This window comes from Eleginops maclovinus, chromosome 22 (genome assembly GCF_036324505.1).
Source record: "Eleginops maclovinus isolate JMC-PN-2008 ecotype Puerto Natales chromosome 22, JC_Emac_rtc_rv5, whole genome shotgun sequence".
Taxonomy (NCBI): Eukaryota; Metazoa; Chordata; class Actinopteri; order Perciformes; family Eleginopidae; genus Eleginops; species Eleginops maclovinus.
Window position 1 is genome coordinate 14378590 of NC_086370.1, and position 23197 is coordinate 14401786.

The window sequence follows — 23197 nt, forward strand, 5'->3', positions numbered from 1 at the left end:
CTCCCGCGAGAGTCATGAAAATCTCGGAGTCCGGGCCTAACATTTGCAACCCAGAGGGAGGAAGTGCAGATAAACATCTTAAACTTTGACTATATAAAGCACAGGTTTTCCTTGGTCTGCACGTGAATAACTGAGTGTAAAAACAGTTTTTAAAACTGATCGCTGTTCGGCAAAGATATGTGTGATATGCAAAGAGTATCACTGTTTATAACAGCAGCGTGTTGATATTTGGATAAAACTGAAGAATGAGCTTCTTCGCCTCTTCGCCTCGATTGTTGGTTGGTTCCACTCCGCCCCACTTTCATTGGGTTGCTATGCGACGGTAGTCAGGTGACTGTCTGCAGACAGAACATGGCTGACCTGTCAGAAGACCAAATTTAGCATAATCGATCTTATTTTTACGTCGTTTCTGACCACAGTTGGCCGTCGTGGAAAGCAATTGACCACAGGAATTCAAGGTAAGCATGAGAGCACTCATATTTGGCTGGACAAATCCCTCTGTTGTTGCTTGGAACAGCTGTAGCTAACGTTGGTGTTGAGTAGCTAAGTTGAGCTAGCTGCTAACAGTCCCCGCTTTCTTTGCCAGAAGTCTGTATGAATGTGAAAGCTAGTAGCTATGAGGAAACAACATTTAGGCAACTTGATATCAATGCAACATGGTTTCCTCCGCATAAATCGTAACTTGATTGGAAAGCCAACGCCAATGGTAGTTTGTTGGATCTGAAGTATTGCAGTAAAACTACATCAGTTTCAAGTTAAAGTGTAATTTATCGTGTGGTATATCAGTGATCCTTTCACTCACAGTCAATATACACCACATTCAGACAGTGCCCCCATGAGCAGGATATCAGAGTATCAACATTTTAAATGAATTATGTCATCAGTTAGTCTTTTGGACTTAGTACATTGACAGTGAATCCGACTCTGTAGATAATTATCCTATTTATCACAGTATGGGCTCTGGCATACCCAATTATAACATGCACTTAGATTTAAGGATTGTTGTCCCTGGTTTATTTGAAAGAAGGGAGGTTTAAACCTTTTACTCCAGGGTAGCACTTTGTACTGGCTGTTCAGTTATATAATTAAAAACATTTGATGTGGAGCTGCTCCATTCCATGTTTTGGATTTTATTATTACCACTATTGTTGGTTCATTTCCTCCAACAAGCTTTTACATTACAAAAGTCTCCCAGCTGTTTACATTGCTCAAAATTGGTTTAAAATATACAAACAAAAACAGATACTTGAGCTGCAATATTACACAGTAAGATCATTGTTTTTTAAATTCTGTTTTCCCTTAATGGTTTATTAATGACAAGTGTTTGCAAGTCCATGCATTATTTATTCCAACAATAACAGCTAGCAATCTGATTGCAGATGAGCGGGTTGCCGGAGGGAATAGCGAACGGCCCAAGCAGGAGTGAACACTTAGAAAATGATGCTCAGAGTTGGGAGAGACCCTGGACTCTTGAAGAGATGCGGCAGAGCAGTGCCAACTGGTCCTTGGCTGCCGACTCGGGGGTAAGTCAGAAACCTCGCCCCTAGCTCTGAAATAGGGCAAGAAAACATTCTAATATCTTATTCATCATTATCCTTTCTTTTCATTATGCAGAAATCTGAGTAGTTGTCGGGGGGTTATGAAATGTGTTCCGCTTTGGGGTAGAAAAGGAACTCTGCAACTGTTGATTTCTTCATAACTTTTATAGTCCTCTTTCTTCACAGCTCTTCTTGTTCCTGCAAGAGTTTTCCCAGAGAATGCTGTCGAAGACGCATGATATTGAAAAGCAGTTGGACAGTCTGATCCGTGACACCAAGAACACAGACAGCTGCTTGCACTCTGTCTTTAACGACTTTCTCATGCTTTCAAATACACAGTTTATAGAAAATGTAATGTATATAACATACTTCAAGTTTACTGGATACATTTCAATTGAGACAACTCAATCTATTTGAGTGTAAACATTGGAACTTTTGTGTTACAGAGAGTGTATGACGAAGAAGTAGAAGAGACAATACCCAAGGTGGATGCTTTGGAGACGCAACCTGAGCAGGTATAAAACATTCATAATTCCTCATACACTGACCAATCAGTGTAATACTGAATATCGATTTTCAGCATTATTACGGACATGTTTTGTATAACCCTGTGAAAATCATTTGGTTTTCTCTACAGGAGAAGACACGAGAACAGAAAGAGGCAGAGCTGATACCTAAGATGCAGGAAGCTGTAAACCATGGCCTAAAAGTGCTTGAGTCAGCGTTTGAGCATCTGGACATCAAAGCAGGAAACTCAGATTCAGAGGATGAAGAGGTCACTGACAGACTGGAGGCCATCCTCGAACCCAAGGTGTGCTCTTGATCCTGAAACCTTCATTTATGTTTACTGAAACTGCTGCTGCAAAAAAAGTGATAACTCATCTTCAAATGAATGTACTTTATCCTGTGTGTCTGTTTCTCTCATGTCTGTTTCTCTCGTTGTCTTATAGGATCTTTATGTGGACAGGCCGCTTCCATATCTTATTGGTTCCCAGGCCTTCATGGAACAAGAGGACGTTGGCCTTGGAGACTTGTCTAGTGATGGTAAACTACTCAGGGCAGCTTTTTATATCGCCCCTACATCAAACTCTTTCTTTTTTGTCATGTATTTGTGTGATTTTGTTTTCCAGAAATGTCGGTTGACAGTGACAGAGACAGTGTAATCGACAGCGATGATGGCAAAGACGCAGTTGTAAGAGTTTTTCCCTTCCTTTTAATATTATTTTCTATTGCGTTACATTTGACATCTTGTTCATAAAAATACAAGCCTTGTTGTAATTAATTGTTTGTGTAACAGCATTCAGATGACGATTTTAATCAGGAGGAGGAAGAACGTCACAATAATATTACCAAGGTAGGTTGGCTGCCTGCCTGCCAAACACATCAGAGATTACAGTTAAACTGAACCACTTTAAAACTGTCGATTGTCTTTCCACACTCACCTAGAAGCAATCCATGTTGAGTGATGATGATGATGATGATGATGATGACGAAGAGGAGGAGGATGAGGATTCTGATATATTCGGAGAATCAGACAGGGAGGATAATGATGAGGACACTAAGGTATTCCTGATATGACTTTGCTTTAGTACTGAGAGATATCTTTTGTAAACGCATTATTTTGTAATCCAGTCAGGAGTCATTCAGATATGACCTACCTAGGGGACAAATTTGGTTGTTTTCATTTCACTTTTAGAATACGGCACCATCGTCTTTTGCTGATGAGCTAGCAGCCCGAATCAAGGGTGAACCAGTTACGAAGCCAGAGGGAGATCGAGCATGTAAGTCACTATCATTACCAACCAACTGGTATTACATCATCTCCCACTTGTAACTCCCATTTCTCACATTTTAATTTAAGGAAAACACAGCATCAAAGTTTTTATTTTAGATTTCAGTAATGACATTGTAGCATGTGCATGCTCATGTCTTGTGTTTACCATTTCATCCTTGGAAGCATTGACATCTAAGAAGAAAAGTAAAAGCAGGAAAGAACCAAAGCCTGCAAAGCCCGAAGGTAGGATTTTTATTCATCATCATTGCAATTCAAACTTTTAATTCATCAGTTATTCCCTCCGCAGACCCATGGTTCCAAGTATGCTTCTCAATACTTTTGTATGTCATTGTAGCAGCAGCTGAAGGGGACAGCGATGACATGTTTAAGCCACCAAAGATGGATGATGATGATGATTTCTCCCCGTTTGGAGGGAAAAGCGGCCTTTTCAGTGGAGGGAGAGGCCTGTTTGACGATGATGATGAGGTACATTAAACTAAATTATTTTCAGTGCTTATCCCTTCCTTTAACTCTGAGCTTTGGCACCATTTAATTTGTGCTGATTTATGTTATACCATTCAGGGTGACCTATTCTCAGATGTACCAAACCCTCCTGCGTCGGAAGAGAAAAAGGTGCTGAATGAAAGCATAAAAAGCCCAGCTCAAACTGCAGGTAAAACAGACTTTCTACACAAATATATGCAAACAATTATTGAAAAGAAAGGTACAAACGTATAGAAAAAAATACACGAGCAGATTGCCACATAACCTTTCTTTTCCATTCAAGAATCAGTGAAACCTGGAAAGAAGATTCCTGCGGGTGGCATTTCAATATTCCCAGGTAGTAGCATTTACTTTTATGACAGCTCATAAATGTCCTTTCCTGTATGCCAAGTCCTTCCTTGCTTCATTATCCTCAACCAAATCTCTTTCTCCCCACAGAAGACACTCTTTTCAAGTCAGTAAATAACTCTGATGCAATGGAGAGCAAGGAGAATGGGACACAGGCTCGTAAGATCAACGCTGCATCCAAACAGACTCCACCAGCTAGTATTGGTGGAGTAGCAGGTGGGCTGTTTGATGACGAGGAGGAGGATGATGACTTCTTCAGTAGTAAAAGCCTGATAAAGTCTGACTCTGGTAGGTGTATGAGAATGGGCACTGCAATGCTTCTAGTCCAGGTTCAGATGGGATCATAACCCTCAATCCACCTGTGTTTTTCTTTTCGCTTCCTTTTCAGCTGGAAAGAAGACGCCCAAAGTTGTTGACCTTTTTGATGAAGACGACGATGGTGGTGACATATTCAGTGAGAAGCACAGTGCACCAACCCCAGCTCAGAGCAAGAAGGAGGAAGTGGAAGAGCAGGTTAAACAACCTGAGAAAAAGGTAAGTTTTTCAATGACGTTGAACGTGACAATATTGACATTTTTATCAATTTACATATTTTGTTTGATATACAGTAACCATAATCTTTGTATGGTAAGTTCCTTGGTGGATGATCCCTTGTTGTTTTTAGATGCCAGCCGGGGCAATCTCTATGTTTGGACCTGGGACTCAAAGCTTGCTCAGTGAGGGACTGAAAAAACGTCAGCTGTCTACCAGTGAGGAGTCTGAGAAATCTGAGGAGGTCTGAATACACCACTGCCCAACAATTTATTCCAGACAACAAAAACTGCTCTTTTTTTTTACAGTTTTTGGCCAAAAAGGCACAAAAGGGTTTGCACTGCCTCCGAATACACCATTGCCACACTATATTGTATGTCTCTTAAGCCAATTTATCAGGCATTGATGCCATTTAATGAACAGACCTACAGTAGTTGCAGTCGGTATATTGATGTTGCCAAGAAAATTTGAATTTAGAAACCCATTCACATAATAAATGATCCTCTTGTGTCCTGTGTTTCAGAACGGGTTGGCTGCAGATGCTGCAAAGGCTGCTGACAAGCCGACTCTGAAACCCAAGAGCAGGGGCCTCTTCTCTGATGATGAAGACATCCAGGTAAAGCTCTCAATCTCCTTCTGAAAAAAAGTAACAACAGTAGTAATACATCTTAATTACACCACATATGTATTTGCCTTCTATAGGAATCTCCAACTATTCCAAGGAGCCAGTCTAAGCCTGAACCTACAAGCCAGAGCAAAACCAGTAAGGCCCCTCTGTCATTATTTGACGATGAAGAAGAAGAGGTACACATATGTTTTTTACTTGGTCAAAACTCAATTAGGTTATGCTTATTTTTGGTGTGAGTCAATTACAATCTTCTGATCCTTAACCCTGCAGGATCTGTTTGCATCTGCATCTAAGTCTAAAGCAAAGCCTAATCCATCCAAAGCCTCCACCCCGCAGCCCAGCAAGGCCCTGTCAAGCTCCCTCTTCAGTGATGATGAAGTATGAGAACATCAAAAGTCAGAAATACCTTCTGCACGCCATTTGTTTACGGGGCGTACAATATGGTACATTCATTTTCTCAATGTTTCAATGACAGGACCAGTGGGAGAGTTCTAAAAGTAGTGTGGGGAAGTCAGGGGTGAAGACAGGAGGGATGAAGTCCAGTGTCAGCGCACCCTCCAGTTTCCCCAGTGCCAAAATACCTCAGAAAGGCAGCGTCTTCGATGATGATGACGATGGCGACCTGTTTACTCCGACAACGGATTCAAGGTGTGTACACTTGTATTGTCTTTTCTAAACACTTTTGGAACAGTCCAAAGACATGCCTGCTCACTGTTTTAAATGTAGTCGTTTTCATAACCCATTTTGAACAGTGAAAGAATTCTTATCCATCGTCCTATCCCTCTGCTCTTCATATAGTCAGAAAAAGTTTCAGAGAGTGGCTCTCTTGTTTGAAGATGAGGATGATGGAGAAGATAAAGGATCCCTTTTTGGCAACAAATCTCCTGTCAATACACAAACTGCCACCCCAGCAACCAAAGTGAGTGCACTAACTTATCTTCTGTATTTCCGCTTGTCGTGAAAAACATCTAGTTTGAAGCTTGTTTCCAGTGGGCCATAAAAAAGGTTTAATACGTTAGAAAACACAATCATCCGCCACCAGAGAAACATTTAGATATTTCAATTACACATAATCAAGTTGGCTTTATGAGACTGCCCACAAGAGTAATATACCATTCAGATTCTGCTATACTTTTATAACAGAATCATTCTTTTTACACCATGTAATTTCCCTAATTCCCACATGGATATTCAATCTTTTTATACCTGTATCCTTCAGACACCTGCTGTGGTCACTCAGTCTTCCTCCCTGTTAGAGAAACCTGAGGAGGTTGTAGTTTCCAAAACGGCAGCACCGGACAAGCCTTCAGTATCGGAGAAGCCAGCAGCAAAGAGCCCAGAGCCGCTCCCGTCAGCTCCCTCGCCAGATATCAGCGAAAGTAAAAAGAAGCCTGTGGGAGGAGTCAGCCTTTTTGGAGGCATCAACGTTTTTGCCAACAAGCAGACGAGCCCGTTGGATGAAATTGAACAGGATGACCCTCTCCTCCAAGAAGATGGTCCACCACAAAATGTCGAGAAGGAGGAGAAGAAGGAAGAGAAATTGAAAATAAACACGGTTAGTCTCTTTGATGATGAGGAGGAAGACGAATCAGATTGGAATGAGCCGATATTCACACCCAGCAAACCCACAGCAAGCAGCACTGTAAAGGTCAGTATGATTTCTTTAGTGAGAATAGTGTGATTTATTTGCATTGGTACGCTGTCTCTCCTGCAGTCAAGTTAATAAATATATGTCTATAAAACAGCCTGCAGAGGATCGACCACAGGCAAAGAGCACAGGTGTGTTCCTGGATGAGGAGCTGCTGTTCAGTCAGACGCAGCAGAAGGACAATGACCCAGATGTTGACCTATTTGCCACCTCAGGAAAACCTGCAGTCAGTATATTCAATATTCTTATCTCTTTGTAGATATGTTTTTTTTTTACTCTGCAAGTAACGTGTTTTACTCGACGTTCACTAGATGATAAAGAAGTGTACATACCTATGTTTCCTTTTTAGAGCTCCAAGCCTGACTCAGTGAAGCCTGCAGCAACAGGCCTGTTTGCAGATGATGATGAGGAGGACCTCTTCGGCTCTATCAAGGCAAAGGACCCTCCCCCGGTAGCAATTTCATTATTTTCTAGTGATTTTTATTTTTTTTATTCCTCCTCACCTATTATATTTGATTTGAAAAGAAAAACAGCTGTGTAAATAGTCATTATACTGACATTCCTTTTTCCGTCTCTCATTTTTATTCTTAGAAAGTAGCAGAGAAGCCCAGTAAACCTAATGACAGAGCACCACTAGCAAGTCCAGAATCTGTATCAGAGATTCAGGTGAGTCTACTATAAGCATATATTCCAATAATAAAATGGATGGGTTATTTTTGCCACAAACACACACCTGAAACCATTCAGTTTTGTTTAAGGGTTTATTTTTGCTTGTAGTAGCCTACGTTTTTTTAAAGATGTTGTTTCTAAATGAACCCAGTAATGTCTTTATTGGATTTTATTCTGAACCTGCTGTAATCTGACCACACAGAAACCTGCACCAAACCCTGTAAAACCTAAAGCTTCCTCATCAAGGATTGGGAAACTTCAAGTAATATTTTTGTTTTTCTTGAATCAGTCTTCATTCCTGACATTTCACTCTGATTCCTCTTGAGGAAAGACTTCTGTTTCCTCTTACACATTTTCTTTTTTAAGGTGTCTTCTGTCTGGGCTTTTTCTTTGTATATATATATTCCAATTTTGTTCTAAAAACTTACATTGCAGCAGAAGGAAAAATTAGATAATGCTTTTTGATTCACTTTCCCTTAACCAAAAGAATATACTTCCTCTTTTTTCAGTTTCACCAGATGTTTTTGCATCTTGCTCTTTCCTCATTATCTATCCACAGTCTTGTTTTTAAGCAATTTTCTCTCAATGATCTGCTGACAAACTTTATGAAGAGGTAGTCGTTGCAAAGGTGTTTTACCTTGAAAATTGTTTTAAATAGTCTTTGGTCAGTGTGTCGTTTTTTGCCTTGATAAATGATAATATTGTTGCGTTTGATCTTTTCATATTCAGGCCAATCTGATGATCGACCCTGCTGCGTTGCTCCCTGGTGCGGTCCCCGGTATGCCAGGGGCCTCAAGTGGCATTGCTACTAGTTCCTCCTCTGGGGTGTCCAGCTCCAGCCTGAGCCCCAGCCCCGTCACAACTCCTGTTGGAGCCCAGCCAGACCGTGAGGGAGGGGTGAGCTTCGACACCCCAGTCCAGGTTGAAACACTACAGAGTGTACACAAGGTCGGTTTTTGATTCCTGGAGTATTATATCTGTTATCCACAAGTCCTAAATGCCTAATTTCCACCGCATTGTTCGGCTATACTCGACTCAACTTACTTATTAGCCTTAATAGCAGGTCTTTAAGCAACCAAAAGAATGTCTACACTTTGTCAATGGTACCATGTAGGGCTTAATGTAGTTTTGGGGGCTATCTTTTTTAAAGTTTGGGTCAGGAGAATAAAAACCTTGCAGTTGCCATTAACAGTAGCTTTACTAATTGACAACGTTTATTTGTTTTGAGCATTGTGCAGGATATTTTGTTCTGCCCTAGTGGCATTTCTCTATGTCCAATCAGTGTTCTGCATTGTTTTCACTCTGCCTTCTGCTATTGGCTCAGCTTGCATAAAACCTCAAACCAGGTGGTACAAAATGAAAATAGTACTATCCACAACTTTAGCCATTTGTTTAGACAAAATAAATCATAAAACAAGTGGAGTTTTGTAAAACGGTGCCTTGCTATGCAGTGGAAGTGCGGTGTTTGTTGTTTTTCCATCGTTTGAATTTCTGAATTAATATTGTGATTGCAAATCTCTTGTCATGCAGAGCCGTGCGAAAGGTTCTGCACAACGAAGACCCCAGTCCAGAGCAGGGAGGCAGCAATCAGCCCAACGATCTTCAGCGGATAAAGAAGAGGCTTTGAGTGGAGATGTTCCTGATCAGAACCCCGGTGTGTCTGGTTTAGCCTTACCATCACCAAATAAGTCCAGCCAGAAGCATGCCAGTCCAACACTACCTGACCCAGCGGCCCCCTCAGCTTTGCCTGCCCCCTCACCTTCTCCATCCTCAGTCTCTGAAATCTCCACCAGACCCTCGGTATTGACACTGCCAGTATCAACAAACGCTGGAAAAAAGGACTCCAGTAAAGACAGCAGCGGTACCAAGGGGCTGCCGTTTTCTGAAGACGAGGACCTTTTTGGCTCTGACAGTCTGTTTGGGGCCTCCTCAGTCACTAACACACCCTCTATCAGACAAACTACTAAGACTACTGAGGCTAGTAGTAGTGCGGTTAAGAAAGACTCTCTCCCATCTCTTTTTGATGCCAACACTGATGACCTTTTCCAAAAGGTCAAGCCGAGGTCAACCACTAAGAAAGCCAAGCCCTTTTTGGAAGAAGATGACGATGATGAAGACATCTTTGGAGTGAGCAACCGCTCCACTCCCACATCCACAAGTAGTAAAGAAATAAAGAACGGCAGTAGTCTTTCAAAGCAGGACATCTTCCAGGTAGCTTTATTTTACATTGATTGTACACTGTAAAGGATTTCTGTGCCATTATAAGAAAGTGTTTAATTCCTTTCCTTATGGGCTGCATTTTTATGTTCTCAGGATGAAGTCGCCATTGTGCCTGAAGTTCACAAGAAGCACAAAGCACAAAAGACCCTTGATGCCAGCTTGTTTGACGACAACATAGACATTTTTGCTGACCTGACGGACAGTTTCAAACCAAAACAGAAGTCCAAGACAAAAGGAGAGACCAAGTCAATATTTGATGATGACATGGGTAAGAAACAATAAAATAAATTTAAGCATTCTTGTTCTTTTTTATTGGCATATTTAACCAATTATTTTGTCCCTCTCTTTGTTTCTAAAGATGACATCTTCTCCCCAAGCGCAGCAAAACCAGTCACAAAGCCTCCCCATAAATCAAAGAAAACGCCACCATCTCAGGAGACCTCTACAGCAGCAGATTCAAGCAACATATTTGATGATCCACTTAATGCTCTTGGTGGGAACTGAACTGTTGTTACTGAGTTGCCAGATTTGTACATTTGTGGATCCATCATTTTGTGATTTGGATCGCTGAAAGATTGGAGATCGGATACACTGTTGATAGAGTATTTATTCCTATGAATTCATATAAATACTGGGGCTTATTTTTGGCGGATAAACAACTCAAATGAAAATTATTCCAGTCAACTTCTGATATTACTAATCATCTCCGTATCAGATCATATTATTAACGGTTATTATATACTGTTAATCTTTATTATACATAATAGCACTTTATAAGCATACTTTATGCTTAGCCTCAAAGCCTGCAGAAATTAATAGTCAATTGTTTTGTTTGTTTTGAAAATGTTTATTCTTTGGCTTTTTCACATTGAGATTCCATGTCTTTGGGTTTGTGCCATATCATGGTTATAAGAAATCAGTCTGTTTACTTACTCTCTTAGGCATTTTGACAATGTTTTTATTAATAAGAAATTCATTAATTTCTTAACTTTGGCTGTGATGAAAATGGAAATTCATTTTTAATAACTAAAAAGAAACATATTTTATTCTATCTGAAAAGAGTGTGATGATTTCACTAGTTTTCATTTGTGTCATGTCTGTCTTGAGGTTTAGGTCTTTTTGCTGAGGTCAGTATTATTGAAGAATTAAAGCGGCTCCATTCTTAGCATAAAGAGAAACCTACCTGAAAAAAGAATAAATAAGGTTAGAATAAATTAAGTAAAAGCTCCAAAAACCTAGGTCATATAGGACATGTATTGTAGCTGTTTGTACCTTGGACATGGCACGAAAAGCCTTTCTGCTGGCATAGGGCTACAAATTGGCACTAATTTAAAAACAATACAACATTTCGACTTCATGGGAACAAATTGGAAACTTTTTGTCTCAGTAAATGTATTTAATTACATATTTGAGTGTGTAATATTCACTCGTTAATTCTTCAAAAGATGAACAAGAAAAACAATTGCTGGCAGCCCAAAGACTGTTTCTTATTTACCAGTTATGTAACCCAAGTATTTCATATATTTTTTAATCCTGTTATAACGAGGATTTACAACGTTGTTTTTTTGGGGGGGGAAATATTCCCAATTCAGGAGGATGTCAAAGTGACTGCCTTTGACCCATGGTGTGTTGGTCCGCCCGCCTCACCATCCGTTGTGCCAATTGGTCCCTTTGTCTGTCAATCAAACTAAGTCACAAAGGTGTTGTTCAGCCGCCTTTGACAGGTATGATGTTGACAACAAGAGGACCACTGCGTGAGGCAGCGGCCGACCCACTTGGTTCCGTTTGTAATTTATAGTGTTAAACGTGAGGAAATGCAGCTCGGATTGAAACGCAACGTTTCCCTCGACAACTACAGCGGAATGCAGATGATTGAAGCCCGTGTAGCATAGCAGTCTGCTAGCAGACCAGTGAGAAAGGTAGCCATTGTTTGAGTTGTTGGCTAACATGGCAACGAAAGCTACCGCTAGCAGCGTCGGCTAGACGGGCTTCACGACGGTGTTATTGCAGAAGGTACAGGTAAGCAAGTTTAAATATTATCATACACACGTTCATTGTGAAAGATTAGGACGTATAAATACTGCTTGTGGGAGCTTTCTTTGCCAGTTAGCCGCTGGAATTGTATTGAGGCGACTTCTAACTCCATTCATCTCCGTTGTCAGGCAGCTAGTTGCTAACGTTACCAGACTTGATCTCTTTTGGCCGTCCTTAAACTGGTGGTGCGGCCAACCACCAAAGTACAAAAGGTTAAATGTAGCCTGCAAAGAGAAACTGCAAAATGTTATATCTTTACCTGTAACATGACACAATTACAATTTTCGTCATGGCCTGTTAAGGACAACACCGGGCCTCGTATGCTAACATTATACTGCCAACAATCAGAGACCGTTTATCCTCAGTGTGATACACATTATTACATTCTTACTCCTGGACATACGTCCTTAAGACTCCATTACTTCGTTTAAAGGCTCAGCGTTTAAAATGACCTTACAGCAGCAGCTTGTGAACAATGCACTCCAAAACACAAAAGGAAAATATAACATGACAATATATCAAATGCCAAAATGATTATAATCAGTCAGGTGTCCGTGAGAAAAACTGTAACTTATATTATATTCTTGTTTCTGCTTTTTAGCAAACAAAAGGCTATACAAACCCAAATGGCTGTGGGTTAAGTTCAGCTGTATAACCTAACAGTATTTTAGGTGATAGTCATCTTTTCTTCTTTTATTCAGAGTAATAAAAGCATGATTGGACTAACTTGCCTTTGATGCATATTAAATGTTGTAAGATGTTTGTGAGTCAAGTGACATAAGAGTTGATCCCAAAGGCTTGTGGTCAGGCAAGGGAAACTTCACAGACGGCTTATATAACACACCTGACCCTCTTGAATTTTGGCCAGGAAGTAAAATGCTGCACTGAATCTTTTATGAGCGGATTGCACATGTTTACTGTCTCTGATCCATGCCCTTGTGCTAACATAATTGTTCCTTTCTTTAAAACGTACTTTATTTAAAGCAGGAAGTTTCATGGTTTTTTCTACCAATGTGAAATTACAGACCATCACAAATCACCTGTAGGAAGAACATTTATCATATTTAAGACTTTTGATGGCAGGGAATGGTTAAACTAGTCTAACTCTCTAAAAATCTCTGATAATCATGCAGTGCTTTTGTTTCCTCTCACAGCTATGGTCATCCTGCATGATGTGTGACGGTCGTGAGGCTAGTGAGCAGTGCCTGTTCCTCTCTCCTTCCTCCTGGGCCGGCCCTCTCATTTAACCGTATCCCAGAAGTCTCTCTCCCAACCTGCCGAGATGACCGACAGGAAGGAGCCACCTTTCTTTAATGACGACAGTGTGGGAGCTTTTCACTACAAGCTCCCTTTCTATGACACTATGGAGCTCTTCATAGAGACGCTGACAGGGACCTGTTTTGAGCTGCGTGTGTTGCCTTTTGAGGCTGTCATTTCAGTCAAGGCAAAGATCCAGAGGCTGGAAGGTAAAACATACACAGATGATGTACCAGTTATCTAAAGTCTCCTGAGGTTTTCCTGCTCTATTAGTCAATTATTTTTAGTTTTTGCTGTGGATTGGATAAAAGTTTTCTATCATGCTTAGTGTAACGTGGCGGAAAGAATGAATCTGCAGAAAACGTATGGTTACACTCTGAGCTTATAGCACTATATATATATACCTTCATCTGTGTTGAGTAGGGCTGTTAGTATGTATATATAAGATTAGGCATTGAGGGTTGTGTTGACATTTTCCTGAATCATTTATCTATTAGTTTATCTATTTATTTCGACTTTGGCTGTCCTTTTCTTTGTAGATCAAGATGACCTTTCATATCTGCATTCTTTGCTGCTGGTTTCAGTTTTGTTTATGAAGGCCTCTGTGTGTGAAGAGATGTGTCAGCCAAGCCAAGTGAGATTGTGGTGTAGAAAAGCACTCAGCAATGAAAGGACCAATGCTCACTCACTAACACTGGCTCAGTTCCAGCTCCGGGTCAGGGAGTTTACTCATTGTGGGCACAGAGAGCTTCCTGACCACGTATACACTCCATCTCATGTTAAGGAATAGCTCTAGAGAGCCTTCATAGTCATCTGGCCAACAGCCTTTAACTAGAGATTATTCCTTTGTGCCCATTTGAGATAAATGTGGCTGTATTTTTACTATTTTTTCTATTTTTTTCTCTAAATTAGCACTATTTTAGATGATGCATTTGCTGTGGGATCTGCCCTTTTTCAGCAATTACATGGTTCTGTCTTTAGGGGGCAGACAACAGTAATCTATATCGCTGTATGGATGCTTCCTTTGGCAGCCTTTCTGCTTTGCTTGAGTGTCAGATGAGGGATGTTATGTTCTGAAGTGTATACAGGTCCTTGTCAACCTTGCTTATTTTCTCTCCTACCCTGTGTCTGTAAAGGTATCCCTGTTGCCCAGCAACACCTCATCTGGAACAATCTAGAGCTGGACGATGAACATTGTCTTCATGACTATGGGTAAATCTATTTCTTTTCTTCAGAGCACTGACACAGAGGCAAAATCACACAGACACACAGCTTATTGGAGCAATTACAAGCAATACGTTTGAAAGCGCCCGGTGTACGAGCCATTTGCCGGTGCACTTTAAAAGCCTTCCGTCTGCGGTGGTGACTCTAAACATATCGTAAATGAGCCAGAGAGATGTGGAGGCGGATGAGATAAGTGACATACTGGTCATGTTAAGAGTGCTTGCTCCCCCACTTTTATCAGTTTATGGGATGCAGACCTCACCCTACAGTGCTCCACTGGCTGCAGATGCTGCTATTGTTATGAATGCTTGTCAGTTCATTTTCCACATGGACAGCCTCTGGTGAGATGTTGCCTGGCTCGCCTATCACACACTGCAGCATGTTTTTGAAGTTTTAAAAGCAGAGGGGTAGAGTAGGCAATGAAACATCTGCTCATCAGAAACAAATGTTCCCTTGGAATTCCCTGTCGTGCACTTAAGTTCATCTGGAAATCATCCCGACCCTTGGAGTGCTGTTCACTTTGCAGAGGAGCATCTCTTTTCTGCCTCAGAAGTAAAGCATTTGACTTAAATATATAGCGTGATCTTATTCACACACACTATGGAATTGGTGGCAACCTTCTTTTCTTGTTCTGCTGGATTGATCATCAGTCTGTTTGTGCTTGCAGTATTGCAGAGGGCTGCACTTTGAAGCTGGTCTTAGCTATGAGGGGAGGACCAATTAACACCAGGAGAGGTAAGAAAAAAAACAAAGACCTGTACATCCACATGTCAGATGGACATCTTTACTTTTATGTATCCAAGTTTTTTTTTAATTCCCTAACACTCACACCTCTCTTCTTTTGTCAGTAACCATGGAGGATCCTATCAAAGAGGTTACTGAGCTAATGGAGAACCCAAAGGAGGAGGGATGGGAGAAAAGCCTGGCCAACAAGCAGGTTACGTTCGTGGTCTATCGGGAAAATGACCAGCTAAACTTCTTCCGAGTGGTCGACAGAGGAGATGGCACCCTGACTCCTCTGTCTGAATCTCTCAGGTTGGTATATTATGATAAAATCCTTGTTGTTCTTTACGTTAAATGATCATATCAACATATAATTATCTGTCTAAGTACTGAAAATCTGCATAGATAGAATTGGGTCAGGGTGTCCTCACGTTGGTAATCGTTAAACCTTAGACACATAAACAGACAGGTTCTGATGTGTTACGACTGGTTCCAAGAAAACAGCAACATAGAGGGCGAGCATACAGGATAAACAAGTATAATTATCTGATGATACAGCCGGCCTGGAGTTGAGTGCTTCCCTTTGCTTGTTCAATGTTAGCTGTGGCAGTAAGTTCAGAGAGCCACTGTAAGGACTGCCCGCGGCTCTGAAGGATCACTAATGGGAACATTGTTTTGCCTTTGATATTTTCCAGTGGTGGCTCCTTGTACAATGTGTGTGCAGAGGAGGAGGAGGAGGAAGAGGAGGAGGAGGATGTAGAGAGTTCCACAGCTGCACTGCAAAGCCTCGAGAACTCTATCACCATGAACAAAATGAAGCTACTCAAAGCCAAGATGGAGGACATGAACCTCAACAAAAAGGTTGGAAGCTGGGATATCAGAAACCTTTACACTGTGCCCACTATCAAAGGTGGCCTCAACACCTTATGAATTATTTTGCTATGAAAAACAAGCATTTTACCCTGTTTTTCATGTCAATAATTTATAAATCAAATTGAAAATAACACCAACCTACGCAGCTCATAGAATCCTGCGTCTCATATCATAAACAAGAAATAGTACCCTGCCACCATTTTGCATAATGCAGATGTACTGCGCCAAACACTCATTTGCATGTGTTTGTAAGACGGCAGAGCTTCTCATTACAATAAACTGCACTGGCTGTTTAAAAATTGTTTATGCTCGTGATTAATTAATACCAGCAGCTTAAGTCAAGTGATAAGATAAGCACCGTGGTTTTATGATTCCAGAGTATCGGGGCCAAATACTAAAGATGTGCAGATGAGAGGATGCTGATGTTTTTCTGTGTCTTGTCTTGCAGCCGAAGAAGTCAGCAAAGGTTAAACCACGGCCCCCCATCATCCCACATCCCTGCGGGGGCTCTGTGGGACCCTCCAGCACACGACACCATCATCGCCTCTTTCGGTCGCTCCCCCAGATCAACCAGCCTTGGCAGTCCAATGCACAACTACCTCCAATCGCAGACCACCAATCCACAGACCCCGCCCCTGCTGCCCACTTTTCTATCCCTAGGCGCCCCCCTCCGCCATACTCCTCACCTTCTTGTTATATGCTTCAGGAAGAGGAGGCGTGGGAGACGTGCCCCCCCTTTGCAAAGATCCGGCCCCCTCCCAAAGTGTCCCGTTTGGACATTGGAAGCAGCAGGTTGATGAGGGACTGTGTGTACCCTCAGCTTCCTCCGCTCTGTATCAGGGGGCCACCAGACTCCACTTTTGACCCCTTAGAGCCCGCGGGGGAGGCGGTCCGGCTGAGATTGTTGGAGGAGGCTGCTGGGCTGGTGGCACAACCAGGGGTTCCATTTGGGGAACTGTTGGACCCCCTGAGTCTGGATGTGTCCCCCCAGCCTGAGGGAGCTTATCGGCCCCTTGAGGTTGACACGCAGCAACAGTTTCCACTCTCCCCCTCCCCCATCAGTACCTGGACACTTGAGACAAGTGATACGTTCACCAGCAGAGGGGACGGGATGCAGCTCGGCACCCCTCTTCATATCAACCCCCCCTCCCCATTGCCCATGTACACGTCGGTGTCCACTACCACCAGACCCCAGGTGTTTGATTCCACCCTCTCCTGTTTACAGCCCATCCTTCAAGCACAAGTAAAGCCAGGCAGCACCTCCCACCACCCCTCCGCCGCTGCCTCCTCACCTCACCCACCACGCCTCCGCGCAGTTAAAGTAGAGTCACCTGGAAAGAGGCCAGAGCTTATCTCCCAGAGTGAGGCCAGAGGCATCACTGAGATGGCCAACCAGGCCTGTAAGGAGCCGCTGGGGTCCCTGAACCACTCTGAACTCTTAGCTTCTCTCTCCACAAGAGCCCCCGACAGCAGTAGCAGGGACGGCCCCGCAGAGGGTCTGGGCCTCGCGCTGGCGTTGCCCCCTGCCACTGCCTCAGGGCCCGGCAGCCTCGACTCCCAGCTGCCACCCATACCATCCAACAGGCTCCTGCAGGATGAGCTGATCAGACAAATGTCCCCGCTGCACCGAGCTGCAGCCTCCTACATGGTGAGGACAGAGAGGGGTCTGGGGAGATATACTCAAACCAAATGCTGCAGTTGAAAATCATCAGACATGAACCCCATGTGACCCTGTGAGGTATACACAATGTAAGGTTTAGGTGATAGAGGGTTTTTCAGTCAAATTTAAACCATTCAAATGTATCATTAGCTAAATATACTACCTACTCTTAAACCCATCAGTTCTCTCTATATCTTTAAGACTTTTAAAACCGCCACAAAACACTTTTGTATGTTCCACAGTATTAACACTTCCCTTTTTGATGTATCGTTCATTCCATTTTGACACCTTTAAGCTCTTTTCCAGCACAACATTGAGTAAAAATGCTGATTGTTCTCATGAAAAAGCACTGCACTTGTTTTTATTGATTTGCTGTAACAGTATTTTATGTTGCTGTGGTTTCCTCAGGCCACCAACACTCTACCATCCGCTGGGGGAGGCATGACTTCATTTGGGAGAATAGGTAAGCGAGACACACAGAAACCTTGTGTTGTTTTTATTAACAATAGCTTCAAGAAGAAGTGTTGCGTTGTGGTGGTGTGAGTGAATATTTGAGTTGTGGTCTTCACAGCACTTATTGGGAGGCGAAGTGGCATATAGAGGTTGTTATGTGAAAGCCTTCAGTGGGCGTCGTGTGAGTGCTTAAACAAAGAACTGCAAGGTTTTTAAATATGAAATGTTGCTACAAGTGCAGAAGCAGCACAAACATTAGAATGTGCCAGGCCTACACACACGCGCACTTACTTATTTATATCGATCATTGATACACTTATACTGCCGACAGAGAATAAGGAAACGTATATATGAATTAGTGAGTAAAGATGCTTCAATTTTGCTCCACTACTGCACGTATAAGTATTTCCACAGGCCCAGAATGGTTTGTGGTCAACATTGAGTCAGCAACTCAACAACAAAGACTTTTCAATGTGTCTATACTTTCACACAGATAGGAATAATAGGAATAGTTATAACAAGAGGAATCATTTTGGTATTAAAGTGGTCATCAAAAATAAAATCCATCCATCAGAGACCAAGTATGTTGCCCATGAGTCGTACAGAAAAGATTATTTCCTGTCCTTTTAATCAATATATTTAGAACACAGTAATAATAGCTCCTGGCCTTTTCGGTCTTCCCTCTAGCAGCTTTACACTCCTACACTTCTCTCCTACTTCTAAAAAGATGCCCAAAAGCATCGTCAGATTATATAAAATGTCCTCAGTGGTGTTTGTCTGGAGCCTGAAGAGGCCATTAAAGTCAAACTAAAATCCACTTTGTTATCTTCCTGACTTTTGTATGCTTAAAAGTGAGTCATCCCTCCACTGTGAGATTGCGTGTGCTCCCCCGAGGGTCTCTCTTCTTTTCACATCGTTTATTGTTTCCTCAGTCATGATATGTTCCACTTTGTTTTGATAGAAAACGTCCTCGTATTGATGATGCACGATAATCCACCTCCATGTTTCACTGCAGGGATTGATGGGGAGCTGTTAATGGTGGATGCTGCTTTCAGGGCACCAGACCATAGAGTATCCCCCCCCCCACCCCACTTTGAGCTCTTGAATGCAGTTGTTTTTGTGACTCCTCTGTCATAAGCAAAATAATGAAATGCTTAATGTGGTTTTAGAAATCCAGGTTTTTCTGTATTTTTGGTTTGTCTCTTAAAGTGGGTACATCATTGGATAATGTGTAAGTAAAATCCTAAGGAAATGTTTATTACAATTTTAAATAATAAAATCTTCTAAACAAGAGAATTTGTCAAATGTGCTGGGATCTGAATATATTTGAACCCACTGGTTTGTCTGCATGGCAGCAGATTAAAGTGCACAAGACAAATACAAATCCAATCCCACGCCTTGCCGCTTGACAGCGAGCTTCCTGTACCTTAATCACAGAGCTGTCAGTTTTATCTATATGCTGCTGTATCCCCACGACTTACAAGCCCTGGCGAGCTGCATGCTTCCACATACACGATTATCATGGCTACAAGCTGACATGAACCTGTGTTCCCTGACTTGGGAAGCCAACAGTTTGTTTCCAACGTTTCTAAAATTACAACACGGTAAGGTTTAATATAGCAAATCCTAAAAATGGCCAACTCAAACGATTATCTGCAGCAACTCCAGGAAAGCAGTGTCACACATATACAGTTTGCATCGAGTTCAATGGACTACAATTATTGTAAATTGCAGACTTTATAAATCAAACTTGGAAGTCATTGTCAGAACTATCAAGGAAACCCTAGATATAAAAACAGTGACAGAGTGAACACTGTTTTTAAGGGCTCTTTCCTGGCAGTTTTTTTTCTGTGGGTATCGGGTGACAACATAACAGACATACTGCTGCATGAAGGCAAGCAATTTCCATGTGCTTAGTGAAATGGCAAGAAACTCAGACGAAACAAAGTAAAATGGTGAAGAATGTCGTGTTTTTAGAAATATGCAGCTAGACTTTAAAGTGCATTGCTTTTCTGGCCACATGCCAGTGTGCGTTTCACAGCAGGTGTTTTGACAGCTTTTGAAAATGGCTGCTTACCGTTGCCGGCGTTTGGTTAGAAGTACAACAGCCTGAAAGGACTGAAAAGAGAGTGTGCAAAAAAGTGCAATTTCCTTACTTTGGAAGATTTGTGTGAAGGATTTCGCTTGAGCAAATTAGAAGTCTGTAAAATGGAAATGAAGCAAAGGGTGTGAAATGTTCCTTAAATCTCCAGTAATGCTGTGTGCAGACATGAAGGACACTGACAATGGCATATTTTACGATAGAGAGGCAATATTTGTGCTGTGTATAGAATCATACAATCCTTTTCTATACACAATCAGTTATTCCACACAGGCTGTTGTGAAGTAAATAATAACTGTTTCCTCTATGCTCAGGCACTCCGACATACTACCTACCTCCTGTCAAGGCTCCCACGGGCAGCAAGAAGAAGAGCACAAAGCACTGCTTCCTCTGTGGCAAGAAGACTGGCCTGGCCACGAGCTACGAGTGCAGGTACAAGCGCCTACAGCGTTTCCTTCTGCGCTTGCTCGCTCACTCGCTGCCTGACTCTAAATCAGGTCTCTCCCTATTTGTCATTCTTGTCCTTGAAGCATCCAGAAAATTATCCTTTCCTAGCTCAACATCTAGTCCCTCAGCCATCTATCTAAAGTGGATATACGTCTCTGTTCACGGCTTGTTCTGCCACAAGTTATTAGCTTTATCAAAGTTTCTCCCTGTGACAACAATCTAGATCACTTCCCTCTCAAGGGCCTTGTTCGGGGAGTACACCCTGAATCTGATGCAACAGTATGTAACCCACAACTAAATTACAGATAGTTAATAGTAGAGAAAACGCTGCTAATCGTCCCACAGAGGGGAAGTTTACCCATCCTAGTGTTAGGAGCAGTGGGCTGCCATATGTACGGCGTCCAGGGAGCAGAGTAGGGAACGATGCCTTGCTCACGGACACCTCGGTAGCACTTGGTCTTTCAAGGACTTGAACCGGTTCCCAAGTCAAGTCCCTACTCACTTCGCCACCACCGCCGCAGCGGTTGGCTTAGCTATAGGGGTGTTTGAAAAGGCAAGGAGTAATGTGACTTTTTTGAAGCAACAGTGTTGAAAGGATGATATAGAGGGGAAGACATGCAGCAAATGATCCCAGGCTGGATTTCAACACGGGTCCATGGGGACCAAGACCCTGTACATGGGCCCGCTAGCTCTACCAACTGAGCTATACGGCGGCCCATTGTTGTTCGTAGATTTTTGTCTTAACACCAAAATATCTGTTTGTTTTCTTTCACCAGGTGTGGACACAACTTTTGTGCTACCCACCGATATGCAGAGATGCATGACTGCACATATGACTACAAGAGTGCCGGACGGAGATATCTGCAGGACACCAACCCTCTGATAAGTGCTCCCAAGCTGCCTAAGATCTAGAGCGAACAGCCCTTGCCTTCCTTCATGATCGACCAGTGGAGCTACGGGATAAACTGACTGAATGAAAGAGATTCTGCAAAGTCTTTTTCTAGCATACAAAAAAAAAAGGAACTTATTCACCACTGTGTGCTTTTTTTATCTGCCAAGTTTGCTGAGAATTTAAATAAAATATTCTGTAAAGCCAAGTGTGAACAAAACAAAAGTAGACTGAAATGGCAAAGAACTCATTATCACTTCTTGACAATGTGAAGATGTTTATCCTTTTTTAACTGTTACCTTGTTCTTTTTTCATTACCTAAAAACAAAACGACAAAAAAACTCTGCTTGTATGTAGGTAGTCTCTGCTAAATATATCTGCTGCACGTTCAGACATATCTACTTTTAGTTTTGTCAGCCTTTTAAAGAAAAAAAAAAAGACAATAGGACCGCTGCTGACTTTTCAATCGACAAGTCTTTGACAGATGCACTTTAGAACTATGATATTTATCCGTTTTGCTTTCCTAACTGTGTGGGAAAGGATATTTCAATTTCCGTGTTTGTATTCTAAAGTGTTCATGTTGTTGTCATCCAGATTTTTATATTCTCCACCTCTAAATGTCTTTCCTACACAGGCACATACACACCGACACCAGTAATGAGAGAGAACACACTTACTGATGAAATGCTCAATATTTATTAATAAATAGTACTTATTTAAATTCAAGGTTGGTTTTGAAATAGTAAGTATGCGATGTGTGTAGGTGTGAATGTCAGTTGTAATCTGTATTCCTATCACGTAAACTGTATTAGGATGGGGGGGGGGGGGGGTTACTTGTGGTATTTATGATGTGTATACAAGTAAGGTGGTTGCCATAAAAACTATTTTGTAAGTCTTTTTTATTGCTCAGCTGTTGCAAAAACTTTAAATGCTGTTAGAGTATCTACAGGGGTTTGATCTAATAAAGTCTCTTTCCATACAAACGGTTCATTACTGCGTCATCTGTAAGACATCTCAGCCAACGCCTAGGTAATTTTATTTCCAATCGACTGATTATTTCTTAAAGTCACAGATATCTCTTCTAAAGATTAATTTCTGTGCAGTGTCCTCAAGTCTTGTTTCATCAGTTCCTTATTATTTGTACATTGAATATTTGACCTTTCCTGCTGATAGTCTCAGTACACACTGCTGGGAAGTAGATGAGAAACTGTTTGCATTTGTTATCACTGACTTATTCTTGTCCCATTAAGTATCATGTCCTCCTGAAACAGAACCTCAGCTTGTTCCTAAGCAACAAGCTGAAATAATTGTTGCCCCTGTTAAACATTAGAAGACCTTCAAGTCTACAATTTGTAGCCAAAGTTACGACATAAAAAGTTCACACCAACATCCTGTTAGGTCGAATGTCACCATCAGGATAAACTTGTTATCTTCTGTCTTCGGCTTATTTCTGTTCCTGTGTAGGGCGTGTGCTATAATTGCCACAAGAAGCTTACGACCTTGTTGGAAAAAAGCATGTTTATGCAAGTGGTGAGGCCTTCAGATCTGGTTCTGATATGACTGTCCAAAGACAGATTGACCACACTAAACCTTCTGCCACTGATTCACTTTTTTAAAATGCAATCCTGGCAAGATAACATGTTGGCCGATACAGTTTGTTTATATGTCTGCGTGCA

General features: G+C 41.8%; 2 protein-coding genes across 7 annotated transcripts; both read left to right on the forward strand.

Moving 5' to 3' along the window:
* Positions 1-320: 320 nt before the first annotated feature.
* On the forward strand, positions 321-10911 carry washc2c (WASH complex subunit 2C). Of its 5 annotated transcripts, none has more exons than XM_063875213.1 (31): positions 321-458; positions 1380-1523; positions 1725-1889; positions 1985-2053; positions 2176-2349; positions 2489-2582; positions 2669-2730; positions 2836-2892; positions 2985-3101; positions 3235-3319; positions 3496-3555; positions 3668-3798; positions 3895-3985; positions 4100-4153; positions 4255-4452; positions 4553-4698; positions 4829-4939; positions 5219-5311; positions 5398-5499; positions 5594-5701; positions 5799-5971; positions 6122-6242; positions 6543-6971; positions 7069-7197; positions 7321-7422; positions 7563-7637; positions 7843-7902; positions 8370-8588; positions 9171-9851; positions 9954-10128; positions 10219-10911. In XM_063875213.1, exons 2-31 carry the CDS (start codon positions 1380-1382, stop codon positions 10362-10364), a joined length of 4371 nt encoding a protein of 1456 aa, XP_063731283.1. In that variant the 5' UTR covers positions 321-458; the 3' UTR covers positions 10365-10911. The 5 variants fall into 5 exon arrangements, with proteins under 5 accessions (XP_063731283.1, XP_063731284.1, XP_063731285.1 ...); XM_063875214.1 differs by having other exon boundaries at positions 3671-3798; XM_063875215.1 differs by having other exon boundaries at positions 2988-3101.
* A 574-nt stretch (positions 10912-11485) lies between these two features.
* On the forward strand, positions 11486-22489 carry zfand4 (zinc finger, AN1-type domain 4). Of its 2 annotated transcripts, none has more exons than XM_063875650.1 (10): positions 11486-11879; positions 13049-13360; positions 14288-14363; positions 15043-15110; positions 15224-15410; positions 15794-15959; positions 16420-17619; positions 18040-18094; positions 20500-20617; positions 21409-22489. In XM_063875650.1, exons 2-10 carry the CDS (start codon positions 13177-13179, stop codon positions 21542-21544), a joined length of 2190 nt encoding a protein of 729 aa, XP_063731720.1. In that variant the 5' UTR covers positions 11486-11879; positions 13049-13176; the 3' UTR covers positions 21545-22489. The 2 variants fall into 2 exon arrangements, with proteins under 2 accessions (XP_063731720.1, XP_063731721.1); XM_063875651.1 differs by having other exon boundaries at positions 11486-11873.
* Positions 22490-23197: the final 708 nt, after the last annotated feature.